Below are 21,358 nucleotides of genomic sequence, written 5' to 3'. Positions count from 1 at the left end.
TTCTCCAGTCTAAGTAGCATTATCATCACATTTTTTAATGCTACATTCTCTTGTGATGTGGATGAAATATGGAAACGGGGTGGAAAGAAGAATTAATTAACCGCTATGCTGGCTGGTGGGGGAAAATGAAAACCAGAAATGGAAAGAAGGGAAAACAGCTAGCTAGTTAGAGTTAGTTAGTTGACTGTGACTGGAAGGGGTTGTGGAATGTGGGTGGATACGCAGGAATGCGTGCTCGAGGAGACCGTACTCACTCAGTGATTTCTGCTACCAGGCTAACATAATACAGATGAAGGTTGCGCTTGCCACGAGTTGCAAGCAGCGGAATTGATTCACTGGAATTGTATAGCTACTGCTATTGCTCTCTGCTGCCCTGGTAGTTGGTTCGGCAAACGATGCTCATCCGATCCACAAGTTCAGACACCGACCGACCCGACCGACCACATCACGCCGCGCAACTTCACAACAATCAACCCGTTCAGCTAGCTCCTCCTTGTTTTCCAGTATTTTTTACACTTGAACTTGACCATAATTAATACTTAATTTTTAATACTGTACATCAATCAACAGTTTGATTCTTTTCGAATAGACAGAATGACATAGACGTACGTCATCCCGTAGACCGTTTCCTGTGGAAAAACTGTTTAGCTAAAAAAACATCAGCTAAATCAAACAAATCGACCAGCAGAAATGAAAATGTCATTTTAGGATGCCATTTTTAGAAACAGCTAGGTAGTAGTAGTAGGTGGTTTAACCCCAGCTGTATTTTAAATAACGTAAATTAACAACAACTAACGTAAAACTAACCTTAAAAAATTAACTAACTTACTCAACCTATCTGTTAATTTACCCTAATCTGTTAACCTGTTAATCTGGGTGGTGGTTTGTTTCATTGTTTAACTAACATTATTAATGATGTTAATAAAAAAAAAAAATCCATGAAGAAGAAAGAATTGCTGTGAAGTGTGTGTATGTTTTGAAACGAAATTTTGCTATATGCATTATAGCAGCAAATCTTGTAGGTCCACCCACATTCTGGTAAAACGGATCGGGTTGGTTCTTTCTGTCTGTCTGTCTGTGACTGACTGACTGAGGCCGACTGAGACGGTTCAACAGCTAGAATACCGGACAAACTACCAGGGCAGCAGGAAAATGTAGGCAACGAGTTATACAGTACTAACACCTCACTGGCACCAGAGATGAACGAAATATATATAGTCCGGGCGCAAATGTCATGAATTAGGCCAGGGACACACGACGCGGCAAAATTGCCGGGCCGGCTGTTTCACCGGATCCGGCGCCGATTGAATACCAGAACCCACTGCAACTCGGCGCCGGTGTCGGCGGCGACGGTCGCCGGACACGGCAGCAATAATTCAATAATAACAGAATAATTCTAATTTACTTAGAGGTTCTCAGTCGCATTTATGTAATGGTCAAGAGCTCAGAAATTGGCTGAGTTTGCTCCACCACAGGAGAAAGAGGAAATGATTAAACTTTGGCCGATTTTTTATATAAGTTTTCAAAATGGCGGCTATTTAGAAACTTGAGAAATCAAATTTCACAAAACAAGTACATTTCACAATAAAATGCAAATGATATGTTTAATGTTAGAGATCATACAGAGTGTTTACGAGCTCCCTACCAATACTCTAGAGCATTGGGTAAGAAACATATCTAAATATCATATTTTAATTGTCTGGAAGTCTCCAGTTACTCATACAGCGGTATTTTTGCTTTATTCACTTATTATTTTTTTCTAAATAATGATGGTTGAACATACGAAATTAAAACTTTGCACAATCATTCATAACTGGACAAAGCTACCAAAAAATTATAATAATTTTTGAGATTCATAAAAAAATGAAGACTTTTGGACAATTTAAATATAATATTTAGATATGTTTCTCAATCATGGAACAATGCCCAAGAATATTGGTAGGCAGTTCGTCAACACCCTGTATAATGAACATAACATAAAATAATTGTAACACCCAGATTTATCCAATTCCACCAACTTTTACTATGGTGAATATAACTTCAAACTCTTTAAATCAGATTTTTGGCCGCCATATTGGATTTTTCTATGATAACAAACATTTTTGAGAGTGCCATCATGGATAATCTATTTCCACACATCTTTATGAAGAGATTGATACCATTTTCAGGTCTGTACCTTCAAGGGGTCATGGGTTACATGGTTATCTAATTGTTCAGGTTTGGCATATCGTGAAAAATAAGTATATTTCACACCTAGAGCAGAAAATGATATGTTTCCGGCTCGAAATCGGTTTCCAAGTCCGAGGCCGTAGGCCGAGGACTAGAAAAGATTGAGAGCCGTAATAGTATATTTCGCACCTAGGGCCGAAAATGAGACTTTTCCGGTTCGAAATCGGTTTTCAAGTCCGAGGCCGTAGGCCGAGGACTAGAAAAGATTGAGAGCCAGAAAAACATTTTTGCCCATGGTGAGAACGTTATTTTTCGCCACACAGAAAAATAAACAGTATAAATATGAGAATAATTGTTTATTAGGCACTTTCGAAAGCAAAACAGGAAGGTCATAGCTCTAGCAAATCTGAGGTAATCTGAATATTAGGAAATTGTCCAAGTATTTTTTTTTTATTCTGATTTGTCTAAATAACCTAAAAGATGATGTTCAATTATGTGGGAGGTTGAGTTTATACTTTTTTATTCTTTCAAATGACAATAAGATGATATTATTATAAATGTTTTAATTATTGAATAATGAACACAAATAATGAAAAGTTTTTTGATCAGCTGTTTTTTATCACCTTTCTCAGTTCCATGTTAGCGGCTGGAAAGGGTACTCTTTCCGGCCTAGGCCGGAAAGAAACCTGTTCTGACGTCAGACGAGAGTCGTCTGCAAACAATGTGTTTCAGATCTACGTAGGGACTGGAAAACAGCTGCTTTCTGTGCAGTGTGGATAAAAGAGTGTTTTCCGCTGCAAACAGTAGATTTTCTCTTCTTCCAATGACACGCCGTAGAAGATGGACTTACAACCTTCAACTAGATGTCATTTTGAAGCTTTCATAATATTCTACAAAACAGAACTGTGCCAATAAAATTGGTGTTTGTTCACTATGAATACATTTACAGGGTGGGAAAGGAAATTTTGTCCCAAAAAATCTAATTTCAAGAGTTTGAAGTTATATTCACCATAGTAAAAGTTGGTGGAATTGGATCAATTTTCCGGTTATTGTAGTATATTTTTGTAGTAGGTTATTGTAGTATGATTATTTTGGAGCTTCCAGATTGCTGAATTGATCCGATATCCTCGACATTATTAGAATTGCAGACGATTTCTTAAAAATCGACATATTTTTGCCGCCATCTTGTTTTTTCCATGATGACAAACATTTTTGATATTGCCATCATGGATAATCTCTTCTACACATCATTATAAAGAGATTGATATCATTCCCAAGTCTGTACCTTCAAGGAGTCATGATGATACACGGTTTTCTAATAGTTGGGATTGGCATTTTGTGGGAAAAGCGTGTTTTCCGCTGCAAACAGTACTTTTTACTCTCCGATGACGCTCCAGCCGTAAAATATGGACTTACAGCCACCAACCAGATGTCATTTTTAAGCTTTTGGAGATATTCTACAACACTGTGCCAATAATACTAATTTGTCTACTGCAAATACATATACAGGATGGAAATATATTGTCCCCGAAAAATGTATGTTTCAAGTTTTTGAAGTTGAATAAATAAAGGAAAGAGAACTAGTCGAAAGAGTACTAGTAGTCGAAATGAGATGATTCCCATGAACATCATTGTTTGTTTAATTCTGAACACTTTGGTGGTAAAACCAATACGATATCTCTCACAATAACTGAATAACAAGTGATATGAAAATTTCTATCAATAATTAATAGAATAGAATACGTTATCTTGAACGGTTATTGAAATACAAGCGATATAGCAAAACCCTGAACATTTTGGCGGCCATCTTGTTTCCGAGGTGAAACAAGCCTGTGATCTCGACCTATCATCATCACGATCCTTATTATGCTAGACTTAACGAAGAATTTGAGACATCTTCCATGGCTGTTACTCAAAAATGACCACGGAGTGCCTTATTCATGGCATTTGCGCCCGGACTATTGACTAACTTTATAAATTTTCATATCGAGTTGTTAATAATTATTCCACGAGGAAGAATGATTTAACAATGACTATGCATAACAGAAAAATCGTTGCTATTGTCCAATATTTCCTTAATAGCAGCCCAGTCAATGAAGACAAAAAAAAGAAACAGGTTTTGCGCAACACTAATAAAGGGAAAGCTGAATTTTCGCAGGATGTTAGTATTCATAGCCTAGAATCACACCCGCTTGCTCCACCCCTGGAGCCCACCGAAGCACAGAATATACAGAATGGAAACTTGTAATCAATCGCCTATCTAACCAATGCTTTTTACATGACGCCAATACTAAACACGTCACGTGACCTTGGGAAGTTCCAATCCTGGTCTTGATTAGCTCGTAGCAGTGAACCAGATCAATTGATCCGGATAATTAAAATGATCCGAACCTACCATCAATACTATTACAATGCGGCGCTTCCTAACAAGATGGCGGATTTTGGCGTCAGGGTACTAACCAAGTTTCCATACTGTATGTATACTGTGACCGAAGTTTGAAACTGCTATGGTTTCGTAAAACAAGTATATCTCAGTACCAAATCAAGGTATGAAGATGTCTTTGATTCGATCGTCTCAAGGCCCAAGGGTGAATAGAACTACAATTGATGTCATATGCATGTCATATTACATTTTTAATAATACCATATTAAGAAAAGTTATAAAGCATATTTGATTTTTTTGATTTGATATTTAAGAAGTTATCCATACATGGATAACGCATGGAAATTAGGGAACTTCCGCCTCATAATTTTTTATTTTGTCTGATAAAAGTTCCGTTTTTCACAGAAAATGTTTCTCATAAAAAGTTCAGCTCGTTTCAAGACCTTCAAAATAATGTATCATAAGTAATACTTTTTTGATTCCCTATAATCTTGATTGTCCAGTTTATCTGCACTATGTAAGTTTCCGCGCTAAATGCTCATTTAAGTTTAACAGGGGGTTACATGGAAACCAATTGGTCAAATGCTAGGCAATTTGTTATCGGGTGTACCTGCAAATCTATTTGACATAAACCGGTCTAACTGGTATCAGGTAGTAGAGCTCAAAATTACGCCCAGAGGGATTTTGAATCATAAAATTAAATATTGTGGAAATCAGAATATACAGTTGATTAAAAACGAAATTTCCTCCAAATTTGTTTTTTTTTTTTTGAAAAATTGTAACTCAGCACTCATTATCTAATTCTATTATCTAAGAAAAAATGCAAAAGTGATTGGTTCTATCCGATGGCTCGATTTGGCGAAAATCTTGAAGATCTTCCTTTTTGAGGCTTCCTATGAAAATCTCCAGTGCTAGAAGGTTGGTTTTTTTTAGCTTTGCAATACTCCAGAACCATTGCGAATTCGGGATTAATTCCCCAAACGGCCTTTTTCTACTACCTCGTGACTGGACTGTTATAACTATGTAAGATTTTGTTGTAAAACATTTTCATTTGAATAAGTAGGACTAGTGGTTTGACAACTTCGAGTTATTCTATTCAATTATAAATATTCCCTGCAGCTTATAAACCTGTGTAAGTCTATGAATATGCATGTTGTCAATATATTTGTAATAAATCTATGAAAGGGGAGTCAAAATTGATCCGAAGTGTTTGACATGACGACTGACGACTGACTGTGGTGATCCTTCTAAATCATGGTTGACCGTGGGGCGTGAAAATAGGCCTACAAACATCCTCGATAAAATATGAAATGTTGACATGTTTGTGATAACAAAATTTCAAGTTAATTGGTTTAGTAGTTCAGACGTGATGTTGCGTCCAACAAGTATTTCGTACATCGTAAATGTATAAGCCAATTCCTTCCTTTATATTATAGAATAGATGTACGAAGAAGTGGGCATACACAGGCTAATGTGTATCACGTTGATGGGTGAGTGGCATTCATCCCTCTTTAACATGGAGAGTTACCATTGCTGTTGATCGATAATGCTCACTGCTGTTTGAGTTATATTATTGAAAGTTTATCAGATGTTGAGCAATAATTTGCAAGCGAAATAACAATTATTACCTGTAGCAGTTGTAACAACGAACTGTGGCCGTTCTGAGAGGCCAATGAAGAATGATCCAGACATTTTCTGCTCTTGCCAACGTCAAGATAACACTCAGAGCAGATCTATATTTATAAGACAAACATAAATTTGTTAGTTTCTAGCTCGAGCATAACTTGTTTACTGAAGTATAACTCAAGCACGTTGTAACTTGCATTATCTAACACCACTTTCGTTGTATGCTTTATGCTTAGCAGAAACGGAAGAAAGTACAAGTAGTTACTTGTAGCTGGCGACCAGCCAATCAGAAGCCAATAATAGAAGTGGTCGCGCTATTTGCATGAATTACAAGATACAAATATTTCACTCTATGCACCTACATAAGATCGAGTAGGCGACTACGGCTATTGAATAACAGTCAACTGTGATCACAATACATCTATTGCCTCTAGAGTGTATTTTGAAATAGTGACACATCTCAAAAACAAAAGCCATTCAACCATCCAATTAAGAATGGAATCAAATAGTTCACTGATTGTAGACAGTATACTTCCAGCCGATTCTCAGCTTTATTCAATATTGTTGTAAGGCCTATGTTGTCAACTGATTGGCTGGTCAACTGATTTGAATATTGTTACAGATGAGCCGATCCGTTTTCAACAATCTGGAATTTGCAATAACCTTATTTTTTCCTGTTACTGTCAAGTAGTGAGTAGCCCTTTCACAAATCAATTGCCAATCATATTATATTTCAATCAGCATCTATTTGCGTTGTTTCATATATGTTTGTATTTATTCACTCTAAACTTAACTGAATAATCCTTTCATGAATCTATTTAACAGAGTTGGTAATAGAAATGATAAATTGAAATGATCCGATAAAAATATCAATCTGCTATGAGGAGAAGATTGTGTGGTATAATTTTCATTCGTAGAAAAGCTACTGTTGTCACGAAGAAGGTATTTTATCACACAATTCGTATTAAGGTAAATGAGATATATAATATTTTTGGCAATTTGAATGGTTGAATTCTGTGTCTTGCCATGACTTTGGTAGCAAAGTATATATAATTTATTCCTTGATTGTTTACTCAACTGACACAGTATAAAGTAAGAAAGAAGATAAATATAAGGTAGTGTATGTACTACGTTTATATTGCAAAGTTCAAAAGTTGTGAACACAGAAAATCTGTCTCATAAAGTGAAGCGAGCCTGAAACGTACATGCAACTGCCCAGCAATACTTATTATTGGGGATGAGCACAATGAACTTTTGCGTCTGCCTCTTTCATAAATAATTCCCAAGAAAGATGACAAAGTTCATTGTTAGATGGAGATTGTATGATTTGATAACGATTTAATGGTAAATGTTTCCAGTTGTTGTAGATTGTTGGACCTTGTTCAGAAGCAACGGTATTGTTCCATGTGAAAATGCTCACTAACTTTATCTGTACGTGACATCTTTTCAAGTTTTCAAACAAGTTTATTCGTTGTGTGCATAACTTGATGCAGTAGCGGACTGGTCCGGTTGAAAGTCCTCCAAGGCATGAACAACTTTGTTCTTCACGTCATATGTTACGTCTTATGTTAGAACCACAGAATAGCAGATGTTCACGTCATATGTTACGTCTTATGTTAGAACCACAGAATTATAGGAGTTTTCTCTGGTTAGAACATTATAATATGTACTATTCACTTATAAATTTGCCTGCAGGTCCATTACTTCCTGTTCTAACTATCCAAATTTTAATAACTTGGTCATCTACGAGATAGATCGTAGTTAGTCATGTCATAGGAAGTAAGATGATTAATCATTATTTTATAATAGTAAAACAATTAAATTAATATCAATAATTTAAAGCTGGATGAAGATTGAGCGAAGGAAGAAAAGCTGGTGTGGAAGCAATAAAATGAATCATTCAGCGTTTTCTACTTATTTGAGCGCTATATTTATAGATGCTAGGTAAGATATTATAATAATATTATTACTATTTTCTTCTTGTCCTTATATATATCTTATAGTAGTTACATTAATTACTAGTACCATTTTACGAATTAATTCATTGAAATTACAATTTTTGAGTAGGCCTAGAAAATACCGTATTGTGGTTATAATTTGAGAATAAATTTTCAATTGCTTATAATTCTCCACATTCAGTTTAAACAAAATATTTCTTTTTTTACTATTTCTTCATCAAAATAATAATAATCCTACTCAATTTGGAAAAAATACAATATGAAAAGCTCACAACATAAATACAACATGTAATCCTCTAGGGGTTGTTTAACTCATCATTAAGAACCCTAGGAAATAACATATCATTCATTCTGAAAGTCCTTCATCAAAAAGTTTTTAAGATTAAACATTAAGAGATATAAGCAGAACTTTTCAAGGGATTAGAGATGTGGTCTGTGGTCTCATCTCATCCACGTGGAAACAGAAAACTCTCAGGCAGGAAAACAGAGGATTAGTGATCATTAATCGTGTTGAACGAGGAAAATTTCTCCTGCCGTCTTCATTACGGTACCGCTTTAATGGTTTCCGATCAATATAATACTGCTCTATCGTAGCACAAACAGATTCCACCTGGGAATGGGTAGCAGTAGCGGAAGCACATTTTAGAGCGCACACAGGTTGCACTGCACAAGTGCACATCCACTGCATTACATTAAAGATGCAGAGTGTACTAGTGAATTGTAAACACAGTGCGGGACTGGCTGTGTATACAGTCTGTGCACATTACACATTTCTTGATCATGAAATTCTACTTCTCTACATTAGAGGGCTTAATGAGATGATAAAAATGTTGAGTTTTCGAGTATTGAATATTACATTCGATCATTGATCAATCAGATTAGACCCGATTTGATATTTCCATAACAATATTATCAAACAATATATGAGATGAGAAAGAGATTAAGAGAACAAAACTCAGCTAAGAAGCTAGCAGTTTCGAGACTATATTATTCTAGTATGTTGTATTTAGCTGTCAGGGGTAGAACAATTAATTTGAAGTCTATCTTGATCAAAGAAGCACAATTAATTCAAATCCTCTTGCAATATTTGAGCATTGAAAACTTCCAAACTGGAAACATACCAGAAATTGATACTATTTACTGACAACTTCACGTCTAGTGAGGATAGTTTATTTCCGGTGAATGTAGATTTTATTCTGGGAGAGCACATAGATGCTATTATTGTCATTAATTCAATCATTAGACCATCAATCAGAATATTTTGTTATCTAACTTGAGCATTTCAAGGTGGCTTGCAAATGCCTTTGGACAACCCACAGATCTAATCCAAATACAAACTGAAGCTGAGAAGAAAATGCAAGTGTCTTCCTCCGCATCGACAGATAATGTTGTGCATTAGTGGGCCCAGATTGCTTATGGGCGGAGTCCGCAACCTTAGTATTGCATTAAGGACGGAAGTAGTAAATACTAAAATACCTGTATGCTGTACGGTGCTTGTTCAGCCTTCGGCTTTTGGCTGTCTCAAACCGTGGGTGGATGCCGATTAATTCCTAGCCCAATTCACCGACACATTTTCAATAACAAAACTGCATTACATTACTTTCTCAGCTAAAATAAGTTGCAGAGCTATTGCAAAACGTGTTTGATTCATGTGTGATCTGAAATCTTGATAACGTAAAGTATTCCGCTGAAATACCAAAGTGGATATTATATATTATAGCCTTGAATACCCAATGATCATTAATACATCATTTTCGATTTTGATAGGGTAATAATATTCTTCGTTTCAATTTTTTGATAATTCGTCAACATGGAGAAACCGTTCCACGCGTGGAACAGTTATTAATTGATTCAGAAATTGAAATGTCACTTCTCTAAATATCACAAAATGATTTAAAGTTTTTATACAGTTTTCTCATGTTGATATCTAGTGTCATAGAAAAATTTCTGTATTCACTGGAATATACATACAGAAATATTTAATATGGCTCTTTTTTATTCCCGAAAACTGAATTTTCTCTTTCAAAGTGATCCTAGTTGACCAAGCGAAGTGAGGGCTAAGATTCAAGTCGACGGGTTGACATTTCTCTTAATGTTTAAATGTTTAAATGTTTAAATGTTTAAATGTTTAAATGTTTAAATGTTTAAATGTTAATGTTTAAATGTTTAAATTTTAAATGTTTAAATGTTTAAATGTTTAAATGTTTAAATGTTTAAATGTTTAAATGTTTATATGTTTATATGTTTAAATGTTTAAATGTTTAAATGTTTAAACGTTTAAATGTTTAAATGTTTATATGTTTATATGTTTATATGTTTAAATGTTTAAACGTTTAAACGTTTAAACGTTTAAATGTTTAAACGTTTAAACGTTTAAACGTTTAAACGTTTAAACGTTTAAATGTTTAAATGTTTAAATGTTTAATGTTTAAATGTTTAAATGTTTAAATGTTTAAATGTTTAAATGTTTAAATGTTTAAATGTTTAAATGTTTAAATGTTTAAATGTTTAATGTTTAAATGTTTAAATGTTTAAATGTTTAAATGTTTAAATGTTTAAATGTTTAAATGTTTAAATGTTTAAATGTTAAATGTTTAAATGTTTAAATGTTTAAATGTTTAAATGTTTAAATGTTTAAATGTTTAAATGTTTAAATGTTTAAATGTTTAAATGTTTAAATGTTTAAATGTTTAAATGTTTAAATGTTTAAATGTTTAAATGTTTAAATGTTTAAATGTTTAAATGTTTAAATGTTTAAATGTTTAAATGTTTAATGTTTAAATGTTTAAATGTTAAATGTTTAAATGTTTAAATGTTTAAATGTTTAAATTTTAAATGTTTATATGTTGCGCATTTACGGCGAAACGCGAAAAGTGTTTCACAGAACTACTAGTATAATGATGTTTTGTAATTGAAAATGTAGTACTTGCTGTACCTGACCGTTGTCTGCAGTCTTCCATCAGACGGAAGATAGAAGATTCTTCTTTGTACGAAATTTTTGCTAATAAACTAGTAGTTCTGTGAACAGTAGACCTCACGCAGTATTCTCATCCACAAGTACCTGATTGAAACTATAGACCTTATGGAAATACAGCAATAGACTGGCTTCTCCATACATCTGTATAATCACATGTCAGCTGATTCATGATTAATAATTCTATAGTCTGATTTTTACTCTAATATTGGCATATGAAGGAGGCTCCTTTATACTAGTAGTTCTGTGAACAGTAGAACTCGCGCTCAGTGAGTTACATTGACCTGTTGTTATGTTTTCTCAAAAATTAATAAATAATTTATCAATTAGAAATGTCTTGAAAAAATCCTAAATAAACATAGAGCTTTCTGTCCTATATCGTACCGTGACGTGTCATCATGGAATGTGAGTGTGAGCGCTGTTATCAGGTCTGGCTGCAACTGTCTACAACGTTGATGGAAAGATACAATTTTCAAGATGTTCGATGTTTTTGAACGGGTAGTATTATAGTCAACTGTCTACTAACGTTAATGGAAAGATACATTTTCAAGACGTTCGATGTTTTTGAACGGGTAGTATTATAGTCCAATAGACAGCTGATTTATGATGAATAATCCTATAGTCTGATCTTTTACGGTAATATTGGCGTATGAAGGAGGCTCCTTTTTCCTTCTATATTATCCTTGAAATGGAAAATTTTCAAAAACCTTGTATATACGTCGACGCGCAATTTAGAAAGGAACATATCTGTCAAATTTCATGAAAATCTTTACACCGCGTTTCGCCTTAAATGCGCAACATAAAAATATATAAACATTCAAACATTAAGAGAAATGCCAAACCGTCGACTTGAATCTTAGACCTCACTTCGCTCGGTCAATAATGTTGAATCGATATTCTTTATAAAACTGGAGAGTTCTGTTGGTTAATTAATGTGAAAAGAATCAAATATTTAAGAGCACTGTGGGAAAGATCATTTAATCTCACTGTCAATATGATATAAAATCTGGTTATTTTAGGCGAAGGGAGTACGGCACGAGTTTTGAGAATATAATAGAATACTGTATTAATTTATGGTGATAAGATTATAAAATATGGCAGTATGCGTAGGAAAGTATGGGATGTGTGCCTTTCTATTGTTGACTGTATTATGAAAGAATTCTCTGCTCAACGAATCAGTAGTTTGAACGTCCCTCCGCCACAGATATTTTAATTCCTCAGTGCGGGTTGAAAAAACGTTCGCCTAGGCTATATCAATATCACTCTCGATAAACACGGTTGAGCTGATTCAACCTGAGAATCGGTAGAGCAAACAAACCCACAGGAGAACAATACAATCGCTTTTGTTCATATCAGTGGTGTTAGCAGTTGCTAAGCCCAGAAACCAGCACCCAGTCATGTTTGCAGTTGCTCAAATGTGATGGCACAGCAATATGACTCCGTGAATTCCCTGTTGTTTCAGCAAGGATGTTTGGAGTTTGGGAAGCAAATCGTAAGGTCAATATCAACATTTTATAATCTACGTTGGATGCAGGTATCAGCAGAGACAAACAAATAGTTAATATTTACGCTTCTCCTTTCTCTATGGTATCAGTATCAAACGCTATATCATCCTACATTTCAATAAACATTGTAAACCCGATTTTTCAACGATAACAGTTAATCTCTTTTTGAATAAAGTAATCTCTTATTTTGCTAAATACAAGAGAAAAGTCAAAAAGATAAAATTTTGATTCATTCACAATATTTGGTAAATTCCCATATTAAAAAGTGAAATATTATCGAAGAGCACAGGATGTCGGTCACTGTTGTAAGATGAAATTTTGTTTGTTTAAAATCCGGAAAAAATGTGAAAATTCGAGGTTCAGATATTGACAATGCTCTAGATTACTAAGATTTATAATATTTCCACAGTTCTTGAAAACGTTTAATACCATAATATATTATATTTATAATGAGTGAAAAATAGTATCTCTATGTTTCAAAATCAGAATTTAGAAGAGTGAGAATTCAGAAAAGAGTATTGTCATATTCAACAAACATTTGTTTCATCTTTTTATGTTTCATCTAAAGTACCATTTTTTCATCTTTCGCATATATCTCAGAAACTATGTATCTTATGAAAATTGGTATTCTGTGCAAAACTGAAGCTGTTGCAGCAGTTTTAGTTTTGAAACTGTTTTTTAGGAAGTTTAGAAACACCACCTGTATTTAGTTCCGCAGACGTTCCAATAGGTACTCAATATGAATGTTCATACTGAACCACACTGACAATTTATGATGACAAAATAGTGTGATATTCGAAGAAAGTCACTTGTTGAGATTTGACACTCAAAACTGAAACTGCTGCAACAGTCGTATGGGAATGCGTAAAATAGTCGAAATAAATATGAAATGAAAGATAATTTAATGTTCTACAATCTCGTGATTAGCACATTCTTGTTTCATCAATTGAAGTAAAAATTGAAGTTTTTCGAAAATGCATCACTTTAGAACATAAATATTTCTAAAAGTATCCGATTTATCGAAAACCTCTACCAAACAAAACGTGTAGGAAATTTATTAAGCTTCATTTCTATGTAGTTGATTATGTCAATAAAACACATTGTTTCCAAGATATGCTCACATATACCTCTAGCACAGGGGGTAGGGGTGAGGACTTTTGATATGTTAATCCTCTTACTATCCTTAAAAGAGTTGAAGGAGTTAAAGAGTTGAAAATTGTGTTATAAACTTTTCCCTCATACCTTTATTTGAGCATTCGTTGCCTGGACTATTTGGGAGAAAGATGAACTATCTGCATCAGTGGACTGTAGGAGAAAAAGTTGTGTAGCCAATAGACCGAGAGGACGGAGGACCAATCACTTTTGGATGCAGAATGCTGTTCGTTCAATTTTCTCCTCTTTTCTGAATGTAATGAAACATCTAGTAGCTCCAGGGAAGGAAATTGAACTTACGTTATCACTACAGGAAATGTCATTCTCAACTTCCATCGCGAAAATACATTTCTACTTCAATAAAGGTGTTGATGTCATAACATGAAGAAAAATCGAGAATTTTGACATGTTTTGTCATTGAATTGTCATTCACCGATTCACCTTCACATCTCTGCAAAGACCAATGTGACAATTTATTCTCGCATCACGCCCTCGGCCAAGGCTACTTCCTGGAATCCAGGACTACTAACATATTTTGGAACGAATTCTTCAATTATCTATTAATATTTATGAATCGAATATCTATCAAGCTGCTGAATACGTATGAATCAATTAGGCTAATGTTTTCTATAACCCAGAAGAAACAACCCATGTTGAAAATGAAGTGACGAAAGAAGGATTGAAAGATCAATACGAAATAGAGAGTGACTACTATAATAAATTATTTACCTGATCATCCAGTGTTATTGCGAAAGTTGATGAGTGAACTCTCACCTGAAAAATAGAAGTGATCAAGATTGATAAATGGTTTATCAAACAGTTTCAAAACAATATATGACGAAGAAATTGTTTCACAAGTTACAGTATGTGAATCCATAAAGAAATTGATACATTTTTATTTCTAACTAGCTGGCCCAGCGAACTTCGTACCGCTGAATAGCTAATGCATCTGATGACAAACTTTAGCTGGATGCACACTTGAGGAAGCGCGATGCGGCATTTTGCATCCAAGTGCTTATTGGCTTGAATGGAACACTCACACAAACTTCGTCAATTGTAGGGGCATTGAAACGTCTTGGGTGTTGTCTGGCAGGTGTCTTATCAGCTCTGATCACAATTTTGTGGTAGGCTAATCAGATGGCATGCGGTTTAGTGCAGTCTCGAATGGTGCAATCAATTCATTGTGTTGATGGAAATATATATGGAGTTGTTTACGGCCTTTTTACTGAAGTGTTGTTTTACTGAACGCTGATTGACTTGTTTTTATGAATCACCCTTAAAGTAAATTTGCAAAAATTTGTAGTCACGATCTGTCATTGGCAATAGGGAACCAGTTCGGTGATAAATTTGTCCCTGAATTTTGAAAGTAGGCATAAATCCATCCTGAACAATTGTTGTTCCCCCAAACGATGTCATTTGAAAGCAATTGTTTTATTGCTGGATTTTTTTCAAAAGATGTTTGGGGTCTGCTTCATTTCCGGAAACCAATGGATGAAGTGGTTCTGGTGATGGAGTCAATTGAAACAATAATAATTTGACTTGACCACCGGCGCAACACAATCCGGGTGCTTCATTTATATAATTATATGCCCCACAGTACTGACAAACAATGTTAATTGTGCCAATAGCAACAATTGACCGTGAACTGTACTCGAATGCCGAGTTATAGTTGAATGCAGCTCGCTGGAAATTGAATGGTATATCTCCTTGCTGCTGATTTCCCCATGCATATCCTAAATTTACAGCATTTCGAGCTCTAGGACCCATTATTAGGAATTGAACTTTTGTAAATCAGAAAGAAAATTGAAAAACAGATCAAATAATAATAAGTTTGAATAAGTAACTGAATATCGATGTAATAACTGTAACTAAATAATTTACTAAATTCAATTAATTCTAAACACCGAAGACAGCACAATTATTCGATACTAAGCTATGTCTTTAGTGCATGTAAGTCTTTAACCTGAGGCCGCACTGCTGGATGGTTGCACACAGAACAGTCATTTTGTTTTTAGACGGGGCGTTTAGAATAAAATACATGTGTGGTTATGGAGCAGCATTCACTCTTGTCTACTATCTATCGACGGCTGTTGGATGACGCAATGATTATAACAGCTGATTTTTATTTCTGTGTGTGGCCAGCTCACAAATCTTCTCCCATAAGGATCACATGTAAACTTTGAAGGACCGTAGGAAAGAGTCCTCAAGTCGGATTATAAACCTGGTCCTGAACATAACGAACACAACTAAACAAAATTCATCAAATTCGGTGCACACATAAAAAAGTTATTGAATGTCAAAATTTGAGGCTCGATTTTTATCTATATAGACTAGCAGTAAACCTGTGCTCCTCAGGTCTAAATAACTTGACAAACTGAAAACTTGACGTACTGGAATCTTCAAGAATTGAAAATTGGCCTATGCAAAATTTCAAGTTAATAAGTTCATTAGTTCAGACGTGATGATGCGTCATTCGTGCATTTCCTATCCCGTACGTGTATAAGCCAGGTCTCTTCTTTATTATAATGTAGATTACTAATTTTACAAACCGATTTTAATAATAATTTCTCATATATGAAGTCATTCCAATTACTCACAATATTACAAGAAGATATTATTTTTTAACATACCCAGTATGATATCCAAAGAAAACATTCGACGGATGGAGCATAACTGCAGATCTAGCTTAATAATTGAAAATGCAGCTATTGAACTTAAGGCTCATTATACAATTGGCTTCAGCCAAGCGATCATTCTCATCAGGGGGGCCTTACGACCCCCCCGTGTAAGCCTGTTCCCAGGGATATGAATTAGTGTTGGAATTCATTTTCTGCATCTTCCTTCTATCTCAGACGCATGTGCTTTATTCTATTTTCGTCTCACAAACGATTAGTCTTTTTTGTCATGTTGTTCCCATTGGAAGATTCAAGAATGTCAAGATGTATGATTCATTTGAAAACATGTACTACTGAGTCTGATTAAAATGGAATTTGAATATCCCAAGATTTACACTATAAACATGATTGCATTCAAGTTGAAACCCATACCTAAAAGTTTCAAACATGGACTGTTGGAAGAAGCTAGGGTGATCAATACTACAAGCTCACGTCTGATTGAGAAATAGAGATTGCAAATAGTTAAGAGATAAGAGCCCAGAGGAAAAGAAGACTTGAAGTTCATTCAACACTTAGAGCATGGATAATGTTAAGACCATTGTTAAGGCTCCTTGTTTACTAGCTTCTAGCAAGAAAGTTACCAAGTGATATTTATTTTATTTATTTATTTTTAATCATTCATATGAACTTCATTGCTCAATTTTTCTCCATATGTTCTTGTTATTATTGGAAATACACCTTTGTGAGCGAGAAATTTACCTCGAGAAAATACCTTAAGAATATTTTTTAAAATTCATTTGTCCTAATATTTCTATGCCAACATTATTCTTAATTCAGAAACACTTTTCTCACAAAATAGAACAACATCTGTTGGATTTCGATTTGTAAACAAATATACGCTCTGTATTGACTGATTGATATTTTTATAATTCTCATGAATATGTAGTATAGCTTCAACTGCACCAAGGGTTTGAGAAGGTTTTTGAATGGGATATATACGTTCTTTTAGTGATGCTTACCTTTCACTCTCATACCCAATATCAAGCAAATGGCGTATCCGATTGGGTTTCTCTCGTTTGATATGAAAACGTAACTTCAAGGAGAAGTGGCAACATTGAGGGCAACGAAGGTTGCAAAAAATATTGCGTGCAACTGAAACGAATTCGGTAAAGGTTTGTTTCATTTGTGCGTGTTATTGTTGGTGCTTGAGATTCACATTATCTGTGTGTGTGTGTGTGTGTGTTTGTTTCTTTTCGTGTTGAGGACTTGAACCGGCGGCAATCACAAGCAATGTAATATCGGCTGGAATGTCTCCTCCGCTCTGCACCCCTCACCCATTGCTGGCCAATCTAGTGCAGCCTAATGTGAGGAAACAACAACAACCGTCCTACTGGATATATGACAAATTTCATTCAGCCCCAACCTGGCACTCGTCCCAGCAACGTGTTTACCCCAAATGTCAAGGGGTTGCAGCCATTTCGAGTTTCCGATTTGGCAAATGCAGGGGACAGTCTGTCCACCATATCTTTTTCCTACACCAGTCATCACGCTCAATATTCAGCTCATGCCTTCTCTCCCTTTCACTCTTCGGGAGTACTTTCGTCATCTCCCTCTACCCGAATTCATAGCTCAACCAGACACAAAGCTGAAAACTATCTGCACGCGAATGTCTCTTCCCTTCTCAACGAACAAACCCTCAAACGATTTCAGGCGTCCCTAAGCGCCACAAAAAGTGACTTCTAAAATTTACTGCCTGCAAAAAAGTCTGGAGTGGTTATCATTTTTGTTGAATTCGGATAAGGAACCGGAAGGCACGCAATTTTTACCATTTCTTTCTGTCTGCGACATTTTCAAAGAGCATCACTTCCACTTTCCTTATGAATAAAAGAATACCTTCAATAATTATAAATTCTGAGTTGAGAAGGAAGTTAATTAGGTGGTGCAAATAACACTCTTGAATTGAACTCTTCATCCACAACTAATCATTTGAAACTGTAAACGGAGGGGGTGTTTCTTCTCTCCTATAATATTTGCTAAAGTTCACTGCTATCAAATCATCTACCGGTATTTGAATCCTTGATTGGTTGGGAGCTCTTAGTGGATTCGTTCATTCAAATGCACAGATTATCATCATTATTCGATTTTCATTTATTCTAGCAACTATAGTAACTACAAGCCAGGAGCTTCAATGAAAAAAACTTTTAAAATTCAACCTCAGGTTTATTGAACTCATTAACGAATTAATAGAAATCATGTCAAATTTTCAAACAGAGTTACTCAGTAACTGATTCAGAAAAAGAAGGAATATTCAATTTCCATCTATACATTTCGAGAACCTGCTAACTTGCTGCAACTAAATTCGGGCCTCGGTCATTCTATGTACTGAATTTTGAGCTAAATAAAAACAACAGTTTGGCACTCACCATTTCAACAATTTCAAATTTTACTCTTGAGAACACTTAATCCAAAAGTCAATAAACACAATAAACTCTACTTAAATTCACGCACACAATTAACCTCTTAATTTTACATCTACTGATTCTATCAATTTTGGATTACTATACAAACCACAAAAAAAGTACTGATAATGGAAAACTTTTCAATTTGTCCCTCTCGATGGGCAACAGACCCATTCAGAGGGGCACCGAGGCTCGCGCACCGTTACATGATTTTCAATTGTTGCGCGTCTTTGTCTCAAATCGAACTGTGGCCTTTTCACTGAAAATTATTCCCCCTCCACGAGCGTTGAGCATAACTTCCAGTGGAAAAGCCAAAGCTGCAAAAAAGTTAATGCTCGTACAATTTTCAAATACAGTGGCTTTTTCGACATGGACTTGAAACTGTATTTGAAAAATGCATGAAAATTGCTTTAAATTTGACAACTAAGCAACAAGTTGGCAAATTCAAACAAGACATAGTCAAGTCCCACACTAAAACGCAGGGTTCAACATACGGTAAAAATCAAAGTTCAAAAACCTGAAAAATAATATAAGATATACAAAAACAACTAACAACTACAATAAACCCACTCAATATTCACACTATTACAAAAATGGTATTAATTGGTGATAATCTATTTATATCCAAAAATACTGAAGATTCGAACTCCATCCAATAAAATACAACATTCCAGACAGTTGGTGAGATTGAGATTGATGCAAGGAATATGAGTGGAATGAGAAAAAAATGATTTTGTTAATTGATATAATATTATGAGCCATTTCTCTTGTTGAATTCGTTTTCATCTCACTCATAAACTATTCATGACAGACATCAAAGTGATCTGTGAAGTATTCCCCAATGAATTCGAAATTAATTTCAAGGTGATTCTGGCTCAACCAATGAGTTTTATAAATGAGATACAAAATATATCACTCCATTAAATGCTGTTCCACGTGCTCTGTAGCTTTTGAGGAAAAGTAGTTCAAATATCGGATCTCACTCGAAATTATTTGAAAGGCAATCACACGTGTTCGCACGCACCCGCAGGTAACGTGTGAAATCGTATAATACAAGGTGTACACGTGTGAAGGTTTCTGTCAATGCTCTCTTCTTGTTGCCACCGCGCTTTATATGGCCTCTCTTCTGTTCAGTCAATGGTCCTCGTCAAATTCCTCTCTCGCTCCATTTCAGACCAGGTTCTCTGATAACTGCTCTTCAGAAACGTATCGAGGGTGCTCAATGAGAGTATCAGTTCTGAATTTTCATCGAGTAGACCTCTGAGTAGGAAGACTTGTTATAGTGAGGTTCACGTTATAATGGCAGTGTACGATTGACAATACTGTTGCTGTCCTTTTCTATCATACAACAAAACATATAACGGTATCTCTCTCGCTTTGCAATGTTGTCAGTTTGACAGAATATTTTATTTTTACTTTTGACAGTGACTATACAACAGTGCTAAGTATAAAGAGAGTCGGATGGCAGCCAACAAATTATGTAGAAGGAAAAAGAGAGAATACATGAAGAGACTTATTGAAAACATTGAGGTATGGAATGAACAAAATAAGAATAGGAAGTCTTATCAAACACTAAAAAGAATGAAGAAAGGTTTCCAGCCCAATTTAATAGCATGTGAAGACCGTGAAGGAAGAGTAATAGGGGAAGAAAAAAAGATAATGGACAGATGGGCTGACTATTTCAGCAGTGTTTTTAAACGAGCGGATGCGAAGGATGAAGATGATGAGGAACAAGTATTATATTCAAGCGCTGAACCCATGCTTCATGCGCCAACGTTTGAGGAAGTGAAGGACATCATTAAAAAGTTGAAAAATAATAAAGCGCTAGGCGGTGATGTAATACCAGCAGAACTACTAAAGTACAAGGAGATAAGTTTTTGAGAGCTTTGCATACCCTAATAATATGGATATGGGAGCAGGAGAAGATGCCTGAAGAGTGGTCCAAAGGTACAATATGTCCCATATTCAAGAAAGGAGACAAAATGGTTTGTAATAATTATAGAGGGATAACATTACTGTCTACGTCATACAAAGTTCTCTCTGCTCTGATACTGAGGCGTCTAGTGGTGTATGCTTAGGAGATAATTGGTGAGCATCAATGCGGTTTTAGACAGGGAAGGAGTACAACAGATCAGGTCTTTGCAATGAAGCAGTGCATGGAAAAATGCTTTGAATACAACACGGATCTCCATATGCTGTTCGTGGATTTTCGACAGGCTTTTGACAGCATCAAGAGGAGCAAAATGATACGACTACTGCTTGAGTATGGAGTGCCGAGAAAGCTTGTCAATCTCATAAAGGTAGCAATGGCCGGGTCAACAGCTCAAGTGAAGATCGGAAATAAGCTGAGCCGAGTGTTCAGTGTCACAACTGGCGTTAGGCAAGGAGACGCTCTTTCCGCTACTCTTTTCAATTTAGTGCTGGAAAAAACACTGCAGAAGTTGGGTACGACAGGAACAATAATAAATAGAACCTGCCAAGCTATGTCCTATGTGGACGATATTGTTTTGTTAGCAA

At 35.2% G+C, this 21,358-nt stretch overlaps 1 protein-coding gene across 1 annotated transcript in view; it reads right to left on the bottom strand.

Annotated features, from left to right (window-relative positions):
* LOC111054272 (dual specificity tyrosine-phosphorylation-regulated kinase 4) overlaps positions 1-21,358 on the bottom strand; it is a 272,216-nt gene that overhangs the window by 201,262 nt on the left and 49,596 nt on the right. The window contains exon 2 of the mRNA XM_039423690.1: positions 14,497-14,541. Coding sequence (XP_039279624.1) covers positions 14,497-14,541 — 45 coding nt within the window. The remainder of the gene's footprint in view (positions 1-14,496; positions 14,542-21,358) is intronic.

Source organism: Nilaparvata lugens, chromosome 3, assembly GCF_014356525.2.
Source record: "Nilaparvata lugens isolate BPH chromosome 3, ASM1435652v1, whole genome shotgun sequence".
NCBI classification, from domain to species: Eukaryota; Metazoa; Arthropoda; class Insecta; order Hemiptera; family Delphacidae; genus Nilaparvata; species Nilaparvata lugens.
This window is presented reverse-complemented; position numbering and strand designations above follow the sequence as displayed.